At 41.6% G+C, this 16,579-nt stretch overlaps 1 protein-coding gene across 2 annotated transcripts in view; it reads left to right on the forward strand.

The window, feature by feature from the left end:
- The window catches only part of LOC118104401 (plexin-A1-like), a 184,011-nt gene that overhangs the window by 87,663 nt on the left and 79,769 nt on the right, over window positions 1-16,579 (forward strand). For both annotated transcript variants that reach the window (XM_047338779.1, XM_035151254.2), the window contains exons 5-8: window positions 10,560-10,660; window positions 13,367-13,490; window positions 14,602-14,755; window positions 15,770-15,869. In XM_047338779.1, the coding sequence (XP_047194735.1) occupies window positions 10,560-10,660; window positions 13,367-13,490; window positions 14,602-14,755; window positions 15,770-15,869 (479 nt within the window). The remainder of the gene's footprint in view (window positions 1-10,559; window positions 10,661-13,366; window positions 13,491-14,601; window positions 14,756-15,769; window positions 15,870-16,579) is intronic.

The following is a 16,579-nucleotide window of genomic DNA, read 5'->3' on the forward strand; positions in this document are numbered from 1 at the left end:
ATATTCATCACTGTCATTATTATCAATGGAGGATATGACAGCAGGAGAGGACGGCCTGCTGCGTGTGTGTTTTAAGCATGTGTATGTTTAATGAGTGTGTTGTTACTGGCAAATTAAGTTTATCTTTGCCTACAGTCGATGTTGAATCGATTTGTGCCCCTTACTGTGTGTTTGATTTTACATGTTGCTGGTTATCTGACTTAGTTTGAGCAAACATCGATGTTAGGTAAAGGTCCGCATCACCTGCCATTTAGAAATATTGACCTTATCGATAAGGTTCCATTCATTCACTACCAGGCTGTTCACATACACATATTGCCCTATAGTGTTGACACAATAGCAAAAACATTTAAATTAAGAGTTTTGTAAAGTTTATTTTTAAACAATTTTTTAATTTTCATCTGTTTTCGTAAATGATACTTTATATTGATATAGTCACAGTTACTGTTTAATGTCCTCTTCTCATCATAGGCATGGGAAAAAAGGTTATCAAGACACAGTCATAGTTTTAGTTCACAAATTGAACACTAATGATAATAAATAATAAACTTTATGTAGCACCTTTCAAAATGCAGTTACAAGGTACTTTACAAATTATTGTAAGTAAACAATAGGAAACAATTAGAATAAGAATAAGAATTTGATGATCACACAGCATTAGAACACTAATATATGAATACAAACGTGAAACCTTATATAACAATTATAATCGACAAATCCAGATGAATAACTTTGTGAGGGGCTGCCAGTTCGCTAATGTTATTTTAAAATTTTTTACAAAAATGTATAAAGCTTCACAGAATCATTGTTACTCCTGTGACTCTTTCACTTTTTGACAATGTCACTCTTTGACTGAACACAAACCTTTGAATCATTTCTCTGTTGTGCAAAAACTGAGAGGGGGAAATCTTCTCATGGCGTCCTGGCTCAGTCAAGACACTTTGCATCATCAAATCATATCTTCTTCTGTTTTATGGCCAAAAAGATGGAACGCTGAATTGATGCCACAGCTGCCATCTTTGCAGCCTTTGTACTCGTGTTCAGCCTCAGTGTCATACACACAGAGACACGCACCTCTTATGTCTTTGATGGCAGCCATGCATATGATATCGGTGTGGTGTGCAGCGCTGGCTAATTGCTGAAAGTATGAATATTCATCTCTAGTGTGGGAAGGGGGACTGCGTTGGGAGCGAGTCTGATCGTCCTGGAAACCGAAGGACTTGGATGGCCTGATACAGTGGAGGGAAATTATGTATTATATGTATGCATGAGACAGCCTTTGTTCAAGTGGGAAGGATGCTTCTGTGTGTGAGTGCGCATGTGTATGTATGAGTATATAAATGCATGTATGGCTCAATTGGATTTTGTAATAGTAATGGTAAGTGTTTGTGTTGATTCAACCACATCTGCATGTCTTTGTAGGACTCTGCATTTGTAAACACATTTCAGCATTCAAACATATATTTGTGTTTATGTGTGTGTGATGGAGAGAGACAGTGTGTGTGTGGGCTAACATCATTGTCTGACTGTTCATTCTGCATCTGAAAGAGATTTCCCCTTCCACATTTCACCACGACTCACATTCCTCCAAGGAATCCGTATTCATGCACATGCATCAACACAAGTTTGTGTGCCACTCACAAACTGTTGGTTTAAGTCTCTACAATAACACACAATGGTCTGCATTGTGTTGTCGCCTCAGCAAGGCCTCATCAAGTAATATCCTACCCATAGGGGTTTGTCTGACATCAATCCTCTCTGTTCTCTGTGTGTGTGTGTGTGTGTGTGTGTGTGTGTGTGTGTGTGTGTGTGTGTGTGTGTGTGTGTGTGTGTGTGTGTGTGTGTGTGTGTGTGTGTGTGTGTGTGTGTGTGTGTGTGTCGATCTGTTTACATTCACATATTACTGGTTCACTGCCAATCTCATTAGCAAACACATTAGCACAGACTGACATCAACACACATAATATGCAGCTGGTTGTATCAATCAAGTCTGACATTTTAGTGAACTAGATTCAGCTAATCAGTCAGTTCTAAGTAGCTCAAAGATTAATTTTCCACAATTTATCAAACTGTGCTTGACTGAGGATCCCCCAAAGTTAACAAGCGCATAACGCAGCATTGAAACATCAGCTAATGGCTGACGCTTTGTTTCATCATTCAGAGAGCATGTGTAGCATACATTTGGTCTGACACAGGCTTCCCATGGGTCCTTAAAATACTTGAAACCTCTTGAATATGGGAGAAATCAAGGCCTTGAAAGTTTTTGAAAATTGGCATAAACAGACATGGGTCGTTGAAGATGTTTAAAATAAAAGTTATTTTGCTGCTTTCTTCATTTGTCTCCTGGTGTCTCTTACCTCTTCTTCTTGAAAATAAGTGTCTTGCTGTGTCTCATGTTGTGCATTCACACTGACCTTTTATTATTTATTTTCCTCTCTTTGGTTCATGCATTGAGGCCACTAATCATCTGACCTTCTAATTTACATTTATGAGCATAACTCCAGCTTCATCTTTTCCACTCACTGATTTGACAGTGTGAAGCTTGAATGAATACTATTTGCATGTACCACACACACACACACACACACACACACACACACACACACACACACACACACACACCAAGATGTGGTCATTGTAATGTAAATGTTAATAGACCTGATGCAGAGAGACGGAGATGAGAGCACTGTGGAGGGTGCTGGGGCAGGTGGCGGTGTAGCAGTGTACGTATATGGCACTCAATTACCAGAGTTCAAACCATTATAGCACCTTTCTCAGCACAGGGCAGTGCACACATACATTTAATGCATTTATGTAGGTGTCCACATTTATTTGATCTCAAATCAAGCTCGTAGGATAGAGTGGTATCTTGGAAAATTAGAGAACTAGAATTTAAAATCCCAATTATATATTTAATAATTACATTTTTTTATCATCTCTTATTAACATGCATTTAAAAATTATTGAATGTTCAGATTATTCCAGTCAAAGTTTAAAACATCTGCTGGTTCCAGCTTGTTGATGACATCCCCTCAGGCTGTAGTAAACTTAGTTAGGGATTTGTAACAGTTGTCCAATGTGTTATAGACAAAATCATTCAATAATTAGTAGTTAAGTTCAATAGAGACAATAATCTACAGCTTTATAGATTTTAAAAAGTCATTAGTAACAGCCGTCCTCTCTGTGATACACAGAGAAGAGAAAGACAAAAAAGAAGGGATGAGGATTTCTCACACGCAAAGATGTTGGTGAGGATATCCATTGAGGGTTAGTTACATGTGTCTCTTTATATCTCAAATCTCACTCCATTTCTTTTCTTCACTCAATGGGGTTTTCTGCCTTTCTTCTCACACCCCTCTTTCCAGTTGTGTCATTCCCTCTTGTGCTTTTTCCCCATTAAAAAAAAAAGAAATGTGTGCTTGATTGAGTGTTTGTGGGCCCCATCAGAAAAGTGTGCTCAGACACTTGTCTTTAGTGTGATGCTATCAGTCCTAATGGAAGTCTAGTCATGAGATAGCTTTGTCTTTCTCTCATCTCTCTCTGTTTTACTGCACCATCTTACCATCCCAAAGGATAGCGTGATAGAGCAGACTGATAGGGTTAGAAACGAGGCCGAGATGGATAGGGAGGTTAATGGTGTCTCTCTCCCTCTACCCCCCCCTCTTCTCAATCCCTATCAATCGGCCCACGATCGGTCCTCCTGTTGCTTGACAGTGATTGGGGCGGAACGATGTGTCTCTGACTGATCGTCATGGATTGAGGCCAATCAAAAGCTGGCATGGCCCACAGAGTGCCTCCTAGGGGCACGTCACTGTGTTCAGTCCCGTGCCTTAACCACAAGGCACTCTGGGTAGTACAATGAAGTGTCGCTCATGCTTGACAGCGCAGGGAATTGTTTTTGAATTGGAGTCAAACTTCTTTTTTTAATTCATGCACAGCAGGCCTCATCAGACACAGCTATGACGTATCAAACTGGGAAGAGCTCAGCTGAAGAGCAAAATAGCAAAATGTCTTCTACAAAAAGAAGAAAACATGATGGACACAGCTGGATAGAAATCTGTCCAATAATAGGCAGGGTTGCAACTAATCACTTCCGTTTAATTATTTTAATATGTTTCTTAATTAATCTTTTAATTAATTGTAAAATGGCCAACACAAGTTCCCAGAACCTAAGGTGACTAGATGAAATTCCTAGTTTAGTCCAAGCAGCTGAAACTAAAACTGAAACAGAATCAGTACATGATGCAAAACCAGCAAATGCTTGAAAGTGAAACAGGCAAAGATTTGTTATTTTTTAGTATTAATGGGGGCACATAACCATTTTTGAAAACATAGGATTGAAAAAAATCATATGTTTAAACACTGCTTCCAAGTGATTCATTTTTGGCATCACTTTATCAAAAAATATGTTCATTGTGTTATTACAAAAGCTCCTTGACTTTTTGGCAGTAATTTGAATGACAGCATGCATATTACCTCAAAGTCAATCAGGCAAATTTAGTTTTTTCTGCTCTGTTATTTGCCTGCTCTCCACATCCATAATTACACCTATACCGCATGACTTCCACAAGAGAAATCAAGAAACACACTTAAAGAATCCCAAATAGAAAAGTCCAAGTGACGAGACTTTCCTATAAGGACTTTACTTCCACAAAGCAACTCCTGCGAGAACAAATAAAGAAAAGCAGCATTTGTCCTCTTTTTTTCCCCCTCCTCTGTTTCTCTCTGTCTGTGTATATGGTGGTCGCCTGGCAGCACTAATGGAAATGCCAGCTGTGTGGGTCCTCACTCCTCACCAAGTCCATTTACTAAAGTGACAGAGTCATTTACCAGGCAGCCGGTCTCTCCCATCCTCACTTAATTAGAAGACCCCTAGGCCTGTCTACCTTAGCCGCTCACATTTACCTCTTTCTCTCTCTCTACTGTTTCTGTAGAGTCCGTGGTCCAATTCTTTGTTTTCTGTGGTTTTTCAATCTCTGTCCCATCCTTTGTCTCTGTCTTAGTTTTCCTCTTTTACTCTCTCATTCCATTTTGTATTATGGACAAATGGCGACACAAAGAATGAGAGTACATTGACCTATAGCTCTTTTTGGAAGAGGTAATAGGAAAGTCCATGTAATGAGGATAGTAATGAAGAGTGATTGGTCTCCACCTTTTTATTTTTTAAAGTTTAACTAATTCTGGCTTTTCTTTTTAATGTGTTTGTGTATCCCGTCCTCACTGTTGATTTACTGAAGTCGTTATTTCAGAGCTACTATGCTCATCTCATTTCTTTCTTTCTTTCTTTAATTTTTCTTTAAGAGCATTGAATTAGACTGGTTAGACATAAAGCAAAATAGCGTATTGTCAATTTCTTATTTGTTGGAACTTTTAGAGCACTTTCATGCATTTTTAAAGATTTATTGAACACTTTTTAAAACTTAATTCAATGTGTTCACATTGGTTTTAAGTTACTTGCTTTCCCATACACTTTAAAAACACTTATACACCTCCTGGATCATCTTAATACTGTATACCTTCTTTTCATAGCAGTTTCCTAGAAGATGGGAATTGGAGTTGTCATCTGTATTGGCCTCTAACTCACAATATGAGCACACACAAATGACAAATAAGTTGTGTGATCTGCTACTTTTTCACAGGGATGGAGTATAGAGGGAGAGATGAAAGCAGTATTTCAGAGAAGGGAAAACAGAGGAGTGGATGAATAACTGAGCCTGGTGCAGGAGATAGAGGATAAGAATATAAATTAAAGCGGTGATAAAGCAGTAGAGCTCTTCGGGAGGAAGAAGCGACAGACAGAACACAATATGAGAGAGATAAATATAGCGCAGAAGTCAGGAAGGGTAGTGGGCACAAGAAGTACAGCAGGGAGTGAGTTTTGTGGGAGAAAACAAGAGATTACAGCTTTCACTGTGGGCATTATTTTCTGCCACTGTGACACACAAAGGCCTGATTCAGTAAAGTCGGTCTGCAGCTAACAATTTGAGTTGACCACAAAGGCCAGACCTGTCCATAAACATTTCTGCAGTGCAGCAGCGATTTAGTATTTGGCCATTATTCAGCAAATTGCGTGTGACAGCAGATGATTTTTGGATGGAACAAGGTGAAATGATTGCTGTTTTTCACTTTTCATTTCTCCCACTGAACAACCTTTACCCTCTCGCTGTCTCTCTCGCTCTTTAGCCATCCTTCGGCACCTCTTCGTCCTATTCAGTGCCAAACTCTGAGAGTGGTGTTTGCTTTCCTTCTTATCTCCAGTCAGTCAACACATCGAGCTCCTAGCCAGTCATTGATGTCCTAAGCCCCTTACAATCTAGTCAATGCACACATGCTAACCTAGTCTTTGATACAAACACCCCCACTGGCCCCCCTCAGCAGGTATTCCAGCACTAGAAGAACCCTCTCTTACATTGACATCCTGTTGAGAACCATAGTGCATGATGCCCAAGGCTTAGCCGGAAAGCTACTGGGGGTGTGTAGAACTTTCATTGCACAGTAGAGACAGACAACAAAAAATTTCCGCAGCTATAGTTATATCCTATCTGATGTATCTGTCTTTATTTCTACACTCTGTCTTCCTGCGGCATTTAGTGGCTGTGTAGGTAGATATTGAATTTTTTTTTTTAATTGCATATGACCGTTCACTGCCAGCACATATTAAACCACAAGAAGATGGAAGATAATCGGGGGTTATTAAATTAATGCAGGTGCGGTCAGTGGCAGTTTACAGAGATGATTCTATGGAAGGATGATCATTCCCCCTCCCCCCCACGTTTTGGAAGGTGACGCAAGTTTTGGGAGGAGAAGCCTGTCTGGTCTACTGATATCTTTTCATCTCTTACTAGTGTTGCCATACATGATGTAGCAGCAGTAAATGACAGCTGGAGTGACACCGGTGTAGTTTTGGGTTATGCTCCACTGGCACTGGTTGTCTGCATACTGATTTTGGCCCAGGTGTGGGTCGCCTGCTGATATTCACAAACAGTTTTTTTAAGTGGGGGAGCAGGTTGCTTGTGTTTCCACATTTTGCTATCACGACATGGCGACTTAGGTTGCATAATAGAACGTGGATACCGACCCTTGTCCATCGGGACCCTTTTAAAATGATATTTGGGTTTTGGTCGGCAGTGTTAAGTTGGCAGGGCTATTTACTACTACCGCTAAATTTGGCGCGCCTTCACCACGACCATTATTATGCTATCATGGTAGTTAAGGTATTGCACAATCCATGTCGTGGTGCACTATCACACCGGTGATGACTATGACATTGATGTACCACTCACCACTGAGCGCCACAAGTTTATATCTTGCAACAGAACATGTGATACATGCGTGAATAGCTAACTGTGTACGCACGCTCTTAACTGTTAGTGGAATCATACACTTTGACACTTGAAAGTTTCTCAGTGAAACCAAGTTCCTCTGTTTAGGTCCCTTTACTGCAAGACTAAAGCCATATGAGTATAAGTATGAAGCACGAGAGGTTCAGTGGTACAGTGATTGTTCAGGGAGGCATAGGCCTAACTAATGTATGAGTTTCAAGCAGATATGTATCTATAAATAACATCCAGAATAAAGTGTGATATCTTTCTCATGGCTCCCAGACAGAACAATCCAGAGAAGAGCCTCTCTTCTGGGAGTCGTCTCTGCTACGCCCCCTCCTCTTTTCCTCTACTGTAGACTCTGTGTTTGATTGTTAAAAAAAAAAGTGAGCCGCAACAAGGCCAATCCTTTTATGTCTTTAGATTTTAACAACCAATGAAAAGCCACGCTGAAAGCTTTACAGGTCCTGTGGGTTTTGGGGGGTGACCGTTGCAAAGCCTGTTAACCGGACGTTTAAAGGCAGGTGATAGCGCTCTGTAAAAACAGATTGGAGAGGAAAGGTGGAAAGTTTATAGCAGAAAGGAGATGTCATGGCATTGTGCCGTGGTCAGGGTGGAGGATTGACAACAGGAAGAGAGAGTGACAAAGGAGAATTACAGCGGTTAGAGTTACAGCGGTGGATGCTATTGTAAATAAGGAGATGGCAAGAGGGGAGATGGCAGGCTTGGTTTATAAGGTCATTTAAAGGAGTAATGTGGCGCACTGTCGGGAATTGGCTTTCATTAAAAGAGCCATTGAGAGAGACAGAAAGAGGGAGACAGTGAGGGAGAGTGTGAGTGTGAGTGTGCGTGTGCGTGCGCGTGCAGTGTTCGCACACATACACACATTTTGTGGATCTACATGCAGTTATACAAGTAAAGAACCTGCACTAGTAAAGCATTTTATTGCCCCACTGGGAAAATCAACCATCATAGCCCCCCTACCACATCAACAGCACTGTAACACTCCCACTCAGTACAGCCCACACTGTCTTCACTACTGGTCCAGGCACAACTGTGAACAGTAGTCTATATCTATCATTACACAGGGCAGTGATAAGGTTATGCTAGCTCACCGAGGACCCACGGTGAGAGTGTGATTTATGTGGACCATTGTCCTTAATCACAATCACAATGATTTATGGAGAGGAGAGGGGCATTTGGTTGATGTCCTCGATAATATGAGGAACAGACTATTCTTACCTCTGCTCTCCATTTTCTAATTTTTTCTCTTAAATCATAAACTCTATGAAAGACATCCTGTAAAGATTTTTTTTCTCCAATCACACATCCACAGCTACTTTCTCCCCCACCCTTCTATCCATTACCCGCTCATTCATTCACACTCCCTCTCCTCCTCCTTCATCCTTTTATTAGCTAGGACACACCAGTACCATGTTCCATCCTTCTTTCAGCTGAAAACTAGACTCACACTTGTTCTGACAATGACACATAGCTGCCGTCTGCCACCATATCCCATCTACTCAGCACAATGTCATGGCCAATTCTCTCCGTGTGTGTCTTCCATTACACCTCTATTTTACTCTATCTATCCATCCATCCATCCAACACTACTTCCAGTAGATGACCACCACCCTCTCGTCCCCCCTCAAATCTTTACTGTTGCTCGTTTGCATCATTCCATCTGCCTTTCCCTCTCTCTGGGCAGAAAGCCAGCTACAGCACTGAGGTCTGTACTGCTGTTTTATTAGTGGAGTAACGGCGTGTTTCAGTCTGTAAGTGTTTCAGGTTAAATCTTTACAGGAAGATTTTAGGGCAGAGATACATGCAAGGAACATAGGGTGTAATGGAAATAACTAAATGTATAGTGGGGAAAGAAGGGAATAGAGAAAAGAAGGGATTAGTGGCTCACAGCGTCAAGTGCTTTTGTCTGTCTGCCCCCTGCTTGAGCAATATTGTTCCGTCAAAGAGTACCAAAGCCGGTCTGATACAAGACATCTCTGGGCTTAAATGAGTTCCATCATGTCATATCTATCTCATATCTGTGTTAAAGCTCACCGAGGATTCCCAGCCCCAGTTTAATATTTTAGTGTTGAGTTCCTTTGTCCGCCTGGTTTCCATCCTCTATGGCTAACCAGCTTTATCTCTTACCTCAGGCCTCCACTCTCTGTCTGCCATGTGCTTTTCCTTTCTCTTATCCCTCCATACATCTCTCTCTCTGTTCTCTCCCCCAAACCCATCCCGAGATCATAAAGAAGTCAGCCCCCACTGGGCCCGACACCACTTTAGTCCCCACATACCACTTGGTTGGTGTTCTCATGGTTAAATCTGTTGGTGTGTCTGTGTTATAATGGTGTTACCCAAGGGTAGGGTTGTTAAATGCTGTTACTTACTGATCAACCAGCGCGCAGGCACACACACAATCACACACACACACACTAAAAATCAAGGGGATCAAATGACGTTGGTGACGAAAGGTTGAATGTGGCGCTGACACTTCCAACACATGTGCGCACACTGACGCACAAACACATGCGGCCACTTTGCTGCACACTAGCATTATGTGAATGTGCTAGCAATCTGTCTGTCACACACTTATACACTCTTGTGAATATCTTGAAATAAACACACTCTTTCAGACCCTTTGGGGCCATGTTGTGATCCATCTGTCATCACCTTGAAACTAGAGTGGAGGTCTAACTTGAGCACTTGTTTCTTAGGCAACATCTGTAGCCTATCACCAAGCTCAAATGCTACACACTCACGCACCCACACACACACACACATGTACATACATGCATACACACACACACATGCGCGGTCTTCTGCAAAAATGTCCTCACAACAGTGGTATTGAATAGAAACTTGTCTGCACAACCTGCACACACTCACTGGGATCTGTCCTTCTGCTCAACTGCCTCCCATTGGTGTTTGAGGTCACCTGTCAATCACAATACACTGTTACCACGGCCACCTGTCAGGTCTCCCAGCATGCATTGCGAGATCTCTCCTGTGCACGCTTGACTGGAGGCTGTCACACACCGCTAGACCTGAATCGCTCAGCAGAACACGCAAACACATCTCACACACAAGCCCTCTCTCTCTGAAACAACACACAGACACATGCACATTTGGACTATTAGCTGAGCACAATTAAGAAATTAAAGTTAAGTTGTCAAATTCTCATCTCCATCCAGGTGAACCAACGTTACAACTCGTTTCCCTCTCTGTCTCTAGGTGGTGAGAGTTCCAGTGGAGAGCTGCGAGCAGTACACCACTTGCGGGGAGTGTTTGGGCTCCAGAGACCCTCACTGTGGATGGTGTGTCCTCCACAATGTGTAAGTGCCACACACACTCATGCACAGACACACACACATTCATGCACACATTAACACACTTCACGCTGGTACCCTTCACATGCAGCCCATTGCATTATATAGTAGATAATTGTGAAAGAAGTGTTTCCTATATGTGTCAGTGGATCATGCTGGACTGAAAGCACAATCGTGAACAGCTACACATCAAACTGAGGTGATTCACCTCTGGCTTAAATCCACCTGAAATAGAATTAGTATGTTGCTCTTGCAGTGATTATTTTCAAGGTATTCTCCTCAGGGTATCCAGGCTTGAATAGATTTTTTTCTTTCGATGACGGTCACATTACTTATTATTCAAAAGTCTCCACTCAATAGGGAGAGTTATTGTTTGTGTCCGTTTTCCTGATCTGCACTGACATGTGCTTGTTGATATACTGTACTGTTGTTTGAGCCACAGAGAAATTAACCGCCACACCTTTTACACAACTGACTCTCTCTAACTGTAAAGTGTTGATCATTTACATTGAACAAGTTTTCACTGGGTAAAAGTACATTTAGAACAGATGTCTAATTTCTCTGTGAAAGCTAGACAGGCTGACAGGTACAGAGAACCAAGTGAACATTAAAGGCAGCCGAAAGACGCTGCCAGTTGCTACTTTGAATGTGACCTGTGTTGCTCTCAGAAATTATTTTCAAGACTTTGTAATAACTTAAGTAAAAACCCTCTAAAAGATAGTAATTAATCACAAATTATTATGATTCAAAGCTCCCAGTGATACACTGTCCCTGTGTATGTCTGCCATCCAGCTTAACTTGTTTTAATCACATAAATAACAACACAGCTTGCCTGCCTGCATCACTGGCACTCCCATTTATCTTGATGGAATTCAACTTCTTATTGTGTGTCAGTGGTTTTTAGACAAAGCTTTTTAAGGTTGAATATGTAACAGAATATTTGTGGTTATGTTTAGAGTCTTATCACCCACCAATGTTGTGATATAACACTGTCTGTAATCTTTTTTCCCTTTCTCATTTTGACGTGTGTGTGTGTGTGTGTGTGTGTGTGTGTGTGTGTGTGTGTGTGTGTGTGTGTGTGTGTGTGTGTGTGTGTGTGTGTGTGTGTGTGTGTGTGTGTGTGTGTGTGTGTGTGTGTGTGTGTGTGTGTACAAGAATAAGTGCGAGAACAGTTACATGTTATTGAAAGGTGACAGGATGTTAAACCACATTTGGAACACCTCAAGCATTTGGCATAATGCCATCTCGCTCTGCATTAATTAAACTTACAAAACGTATCGCCAACCTGTCTTTCCTCGAGGCACACACACCACCTGGATTCTCCATTTCAGTAGAGACACACATGCATGTTCATATTTAATATTACACACACAATCATGATGGACTTGAACCTGTGATAACCCTCCGTTTGGGCACATTTTGACCTTGTGTCTGGAATGCAGCTCGCTCATTTCCTACCTGATAATGTCGCCAAATCTGGTCGAGGCCCTCTCAGACAAAATGGGCAAGTAGTATTAATCGGCAAATTATTTATAAGCCTCATTTCAGCCCTCTGGTGCTTTTAGCCACATCTTATTAACAGCCAGGGTGGTTTCAATCAACAGCGGAATTGAGGGGGGAATACAAGCACACACATACACATACACACACATACACCAATGTCGAGGTGTTTCTGGGCAAATTAGCACACTTCATTCACGCAGTCACACACCAGAGAAGCAGAAGAAAGAAAATAGGTTTATAATGAGAAAATGTGTACATACCTTTGCATCTCTTGTCACGTATTTATTGTGTGTGTGTGTGTGTGTGTGTGTGTGTGTGTGTGTGTGTGTGTGTGTGTGTGTGTGTGTGTGTGTGTGTGTGTGTGTGTGTGTGTGTGTGTGTGTGTGTGTGTGTGTGTGTGTGTGTCAGGGGAGTGTTTGGCGACAGCTTTTTTTTTGCTGAGCGTGAGTGAAGGCTAACTAAACAAGGGGATGGCGCGCTGCTGTGTGAAGGAGGCAGTTAGCATTTTTTCCTGCCCACCTCTTATTGTTTAGGTCTCGCAGAGTGCCGCATCAGCACTTTCCCCTCACCACTGGGACCAGTTGTTGTTAGCGCGAGGGTGAAGTGATAGCTAATGCATTATAAATATCTAATAGTTAAACCACAACAATAAGGGCCTGTATGCTGATTTTTAGCACGATCAGTTGGCTTGTAATAAGCGAGAGGAAATTGCTGACCTCACTAGATATATGGCTGGTAGGAATTGTATCATTTTTATGGTTCAGGGGAACTTTAATGATTGTCTGTATATCTCCTGAGGCACTTGAATCGGGTGGAGCTTTAAACTGAAAAGATAAGTGGGGGGGGGAGGCTGTGTGTTCGTATAGCTTAGTGGTTCTTGCACAAATGTCAGGGCCAATAAGGTAATGATGTAAAGGCATACAGTAATGGCTGGGGTAAGCTATCAGCCTATTTGTCTTTTATTATTGCTCCCATTTGTGTGATGGCTGTGCATGTTTGTCATCTTAATATGATTGTCATATTAGTTTAACAGTTGCTCATATCCTCTCTCTCTCTTTTCTTTCTTCTCTCCTCCTCTCACCCCTTGTCTCTCTCATGTGTTCTTTCCTTCTTTTCTCTTCACTTCTACTATCATTCTTATCATTCTCATCATTCCCCTTTTCCCACTGTCCTGTTTATTCTCCCTCTCTGTTGTTTCTGCTCCCGTAGATGTTCGCGCAAGGACCGTTGTGAACGAGCAGGAGAGCCCCAGAGGTTTGCTTCAGACCAGAGGCAGTGTGTGGATCTCACTGTTCAGCCTGGAAACATTTCAGTCACCATGTCTGAAGTCCAGGTATGACGTTGTATGTCTGTGGCCCCATATGGACTTGAAATTACACTGTTTTACGTTTCCAAACTAAAGACAGGGACAAAACATATAAGTATAAAAACTTTGTGATTTAAGGACAGTATCCAGTGGAAAGGGTTTAGACCTGTTCCATTGTCTGAAACAATATGCATCCACTTTATTTACGTTCTTTGCTTGAGGCACAGGTCTGTCATCACTGCCTTCAACATGTACTTCTACATACATTTGTGCTGGACCTACGTACATAAGTGAATCGCAATAAATGTATTGTATTAAAATTCCTCCTGAACACAGTGTTGCCCTACCACACTTCTCCTTTTTCGCCACAGTGCACAAAACAGAAGAAACTTAACTTCTGTATTTCTTATTGATCTAATTGGGAAACTGCACAAAAGGAAAAGGTCACAATAAGACCATGAATTTTAAGTGTTATTTCACCAATTCAAATTCAAAGTACAATCTCCAGGAGTCTTCAGGTTTTTTTTCAAACAATTTCAAGGTTTAAAACCTCCCCATCAGAAAATTGGTTCAATAATAGAGAAATCAATTACTGAAAACGGCAACAGCAGCAGACACAATAGCAGTTGGTAGTATACAATGTTTGGTGTCAAAGTTGTTTCATTATTTTTGCAGTAGATATTTACCTTAAATTTACAGATTATTACACTAAAGTTGGATCTTTTAATAGTGTAATGTATTTCTAATTAGGAAACTGCATTTCTCAGTCTTCATTATGAAAATCTCGAAGCGTGTGTTTGTGCATGAGAGATCTCAGTCTGTCAGCAGCTCCTCAATGTAACCACGTAGGTTTGAGGTATTACAATTTGCCTCACTTTCTTTCTGCACATTAGCATTGTTCACATTAACCTTGATGTAATAGCTGCTGCAGTGACTGACGCGCACACACACATTCACTGACACGTTCACCCTCTTTTATTCCTCCTACACTCGCACATAACTCCCCACCCACCCCACCCCCGAACACCCATTAACCCTCATGTCATATCTTATAACAATCCATGTACACCATGTCCTTCCATTGATCTTGCTCTGACGGTCTCTCTCGCTCTCCCCCTCTCTCTCGTTCTCTCCCTAGCTGGTCCTCCAGGCTCGTAACGTGCCCGATCTGTCAGCAGGGGTCAACTGCTCCTTCGAGGACTACGTGGAGACAGAGGGACGGATCCAGGATGGACACATCTTCTGCCTATCTCCCTCCGTCCGGGACATCATCCCGATCACACGGAACAAAGGTCGGGAAGGGAAGGGTGAAGGATGATGAAGTCATCGGTGTAGTGAGGTCATTGGGTGGTGCTAGTGGGCAGGCAGGGTGGGGATATGGGAAGAATTCGGTAATGGACTACTGCATACTGAAAACCTACACGGGTTGATATATCTCCTCCTAAACTCCTCCAGCTCTAATGTACAAAGACCCTTTGTGCATTACAGCTGGAGACGTCTCGAGTCGTGCATTGACCAGAACAGAATTTTAATGTTAACAGACGATTTGCGTAGTGCGTCTATATTCAGAATAAAGTGTCACCAACAATAAAGCTTGCACTTTCCCTTTCAAAGCCGCAAACACCAGTGTTCATTTATCCACTGGAAATATAACTGTTTTTGAATTCCCATTATCATGCATTATGCACTGTTGTCAGTTTCATTTTCTTTCTCTCTTTCCATCTAAACAACTCCGGTTATGCTTCTAACTTCTTTTCAAAGCAGCAACTTCCATGTGGTTTATCCTTATATTTAAAAATATCTGCGTTTTTTCTTTGTCTGTTTCATGTCCAACTCTATCACACCACAAAGAAGATAAAAACTTGTTTGGTATTGACACTCAAAGCAGTGAAAATATGTCAGCTTGAGCTAAGTTTCCTCAAAGCCGCATCTCAGTAGTTCTTCAGCTGAAGCTAATGTGCCCCATTATCAGATCTCATCAGCTCTGGCACCCAAACATTGATTGCTGCTGCTATTTTTAAAGCCACCCCACTGTGGGTGTGACATGAGGGGTGTGTTGCTAAGCTACACTGTTTCTTTGTGTGTGCGTGTCTGTTATCCGTTGAGGTCACACAAGGGGAATTCAAATTTATAGTGTGACGACGTGTCATTGAAATAAATTGTTTTAATAAACACCCAATTTATCACATTCATTCTGTTATACGGAGTTATTAGGCATGAGTTTAGTAATTAATTGGTTTTATTGTTCTCTAAAACTTTACAGAGTAGTACTTTAAATGTGTTTTCATGTGTCATTTTTGGTGCAGGTGACAAGCGGGTGGTGAAGCTCTATCTGAAATCCAAAGAGACGGGCAAGAAGTTCGCTAGTGTCGACTTTGTCTTCTACAACTGCAGCGTCCACCAGTCGTAAGTTACAATAATCACATTTTTCTGGAGGCATTTAATAGTCATTTACTTTTGTGTGCTTTTGTCCTATTTTAGTCTTTTCCTTCTTGATCTTGTAAGAGATTAGAGAGTCTCCGTCCGGTTTCACCATGGACTGTCTCATGTTACTGTCCACAAATGATACAGTTAAACATGTATGCACACAAGTGTGTGTGTGCGTGCACATACACACACACTCACACACACACACCTCTAACTTCCACAGAGGGCTTATGTTACCACTGGAGTGAAAAATCGAACGTGCTGTATATGACGATTGGGATATGAGATGGTAATTCTACTCCTATTATCATAACCCACAACACAAACTAATGATACATCGATGATTAATTAATTACGCCATGCTTCCATAATGCCTCCCTATCACAGATTTTAACCTCATTTATGCCTCGTCCCAACTCAATAAAACAAATTGTTTCAGCTTTTTTGAGCTCTCGAATATTCAGTGTGGTCTTTATTTACACAATAACAGTAATTCTTTAATATGGTGAATTAAGTCTTGTGCTTTCTGAGTTACTCTCCTCGACACTCCAGATGCCCTCAGCTCTCTGCCCAATTGAAGTTCACTGCGTCTCCTAATCCTCCTTCTGCTGAAAATCTCTACTATCCATGCAGCCACACCCCTAGATCAGTCCTACCAGGAGCCTGATGCTCCCCACCGCAGTCAAAGA

Source organism: Hippoglossus stenolepis, chromosome 3 (genome assembly GCF_022539355.2).
Source record: "Hippoglossus stenolepis isolate QCI-W04-F060 chromosome 3, HSTE1.2, whole genome shotgun sequence".
Taxonomy (NCBI): Eukaryota; Metazoa; Chordata; class Actinopteri; order Pleuronectiformes; family Pleuronectidae; genus Hippoglossus; species Hippoglossus stenolepis.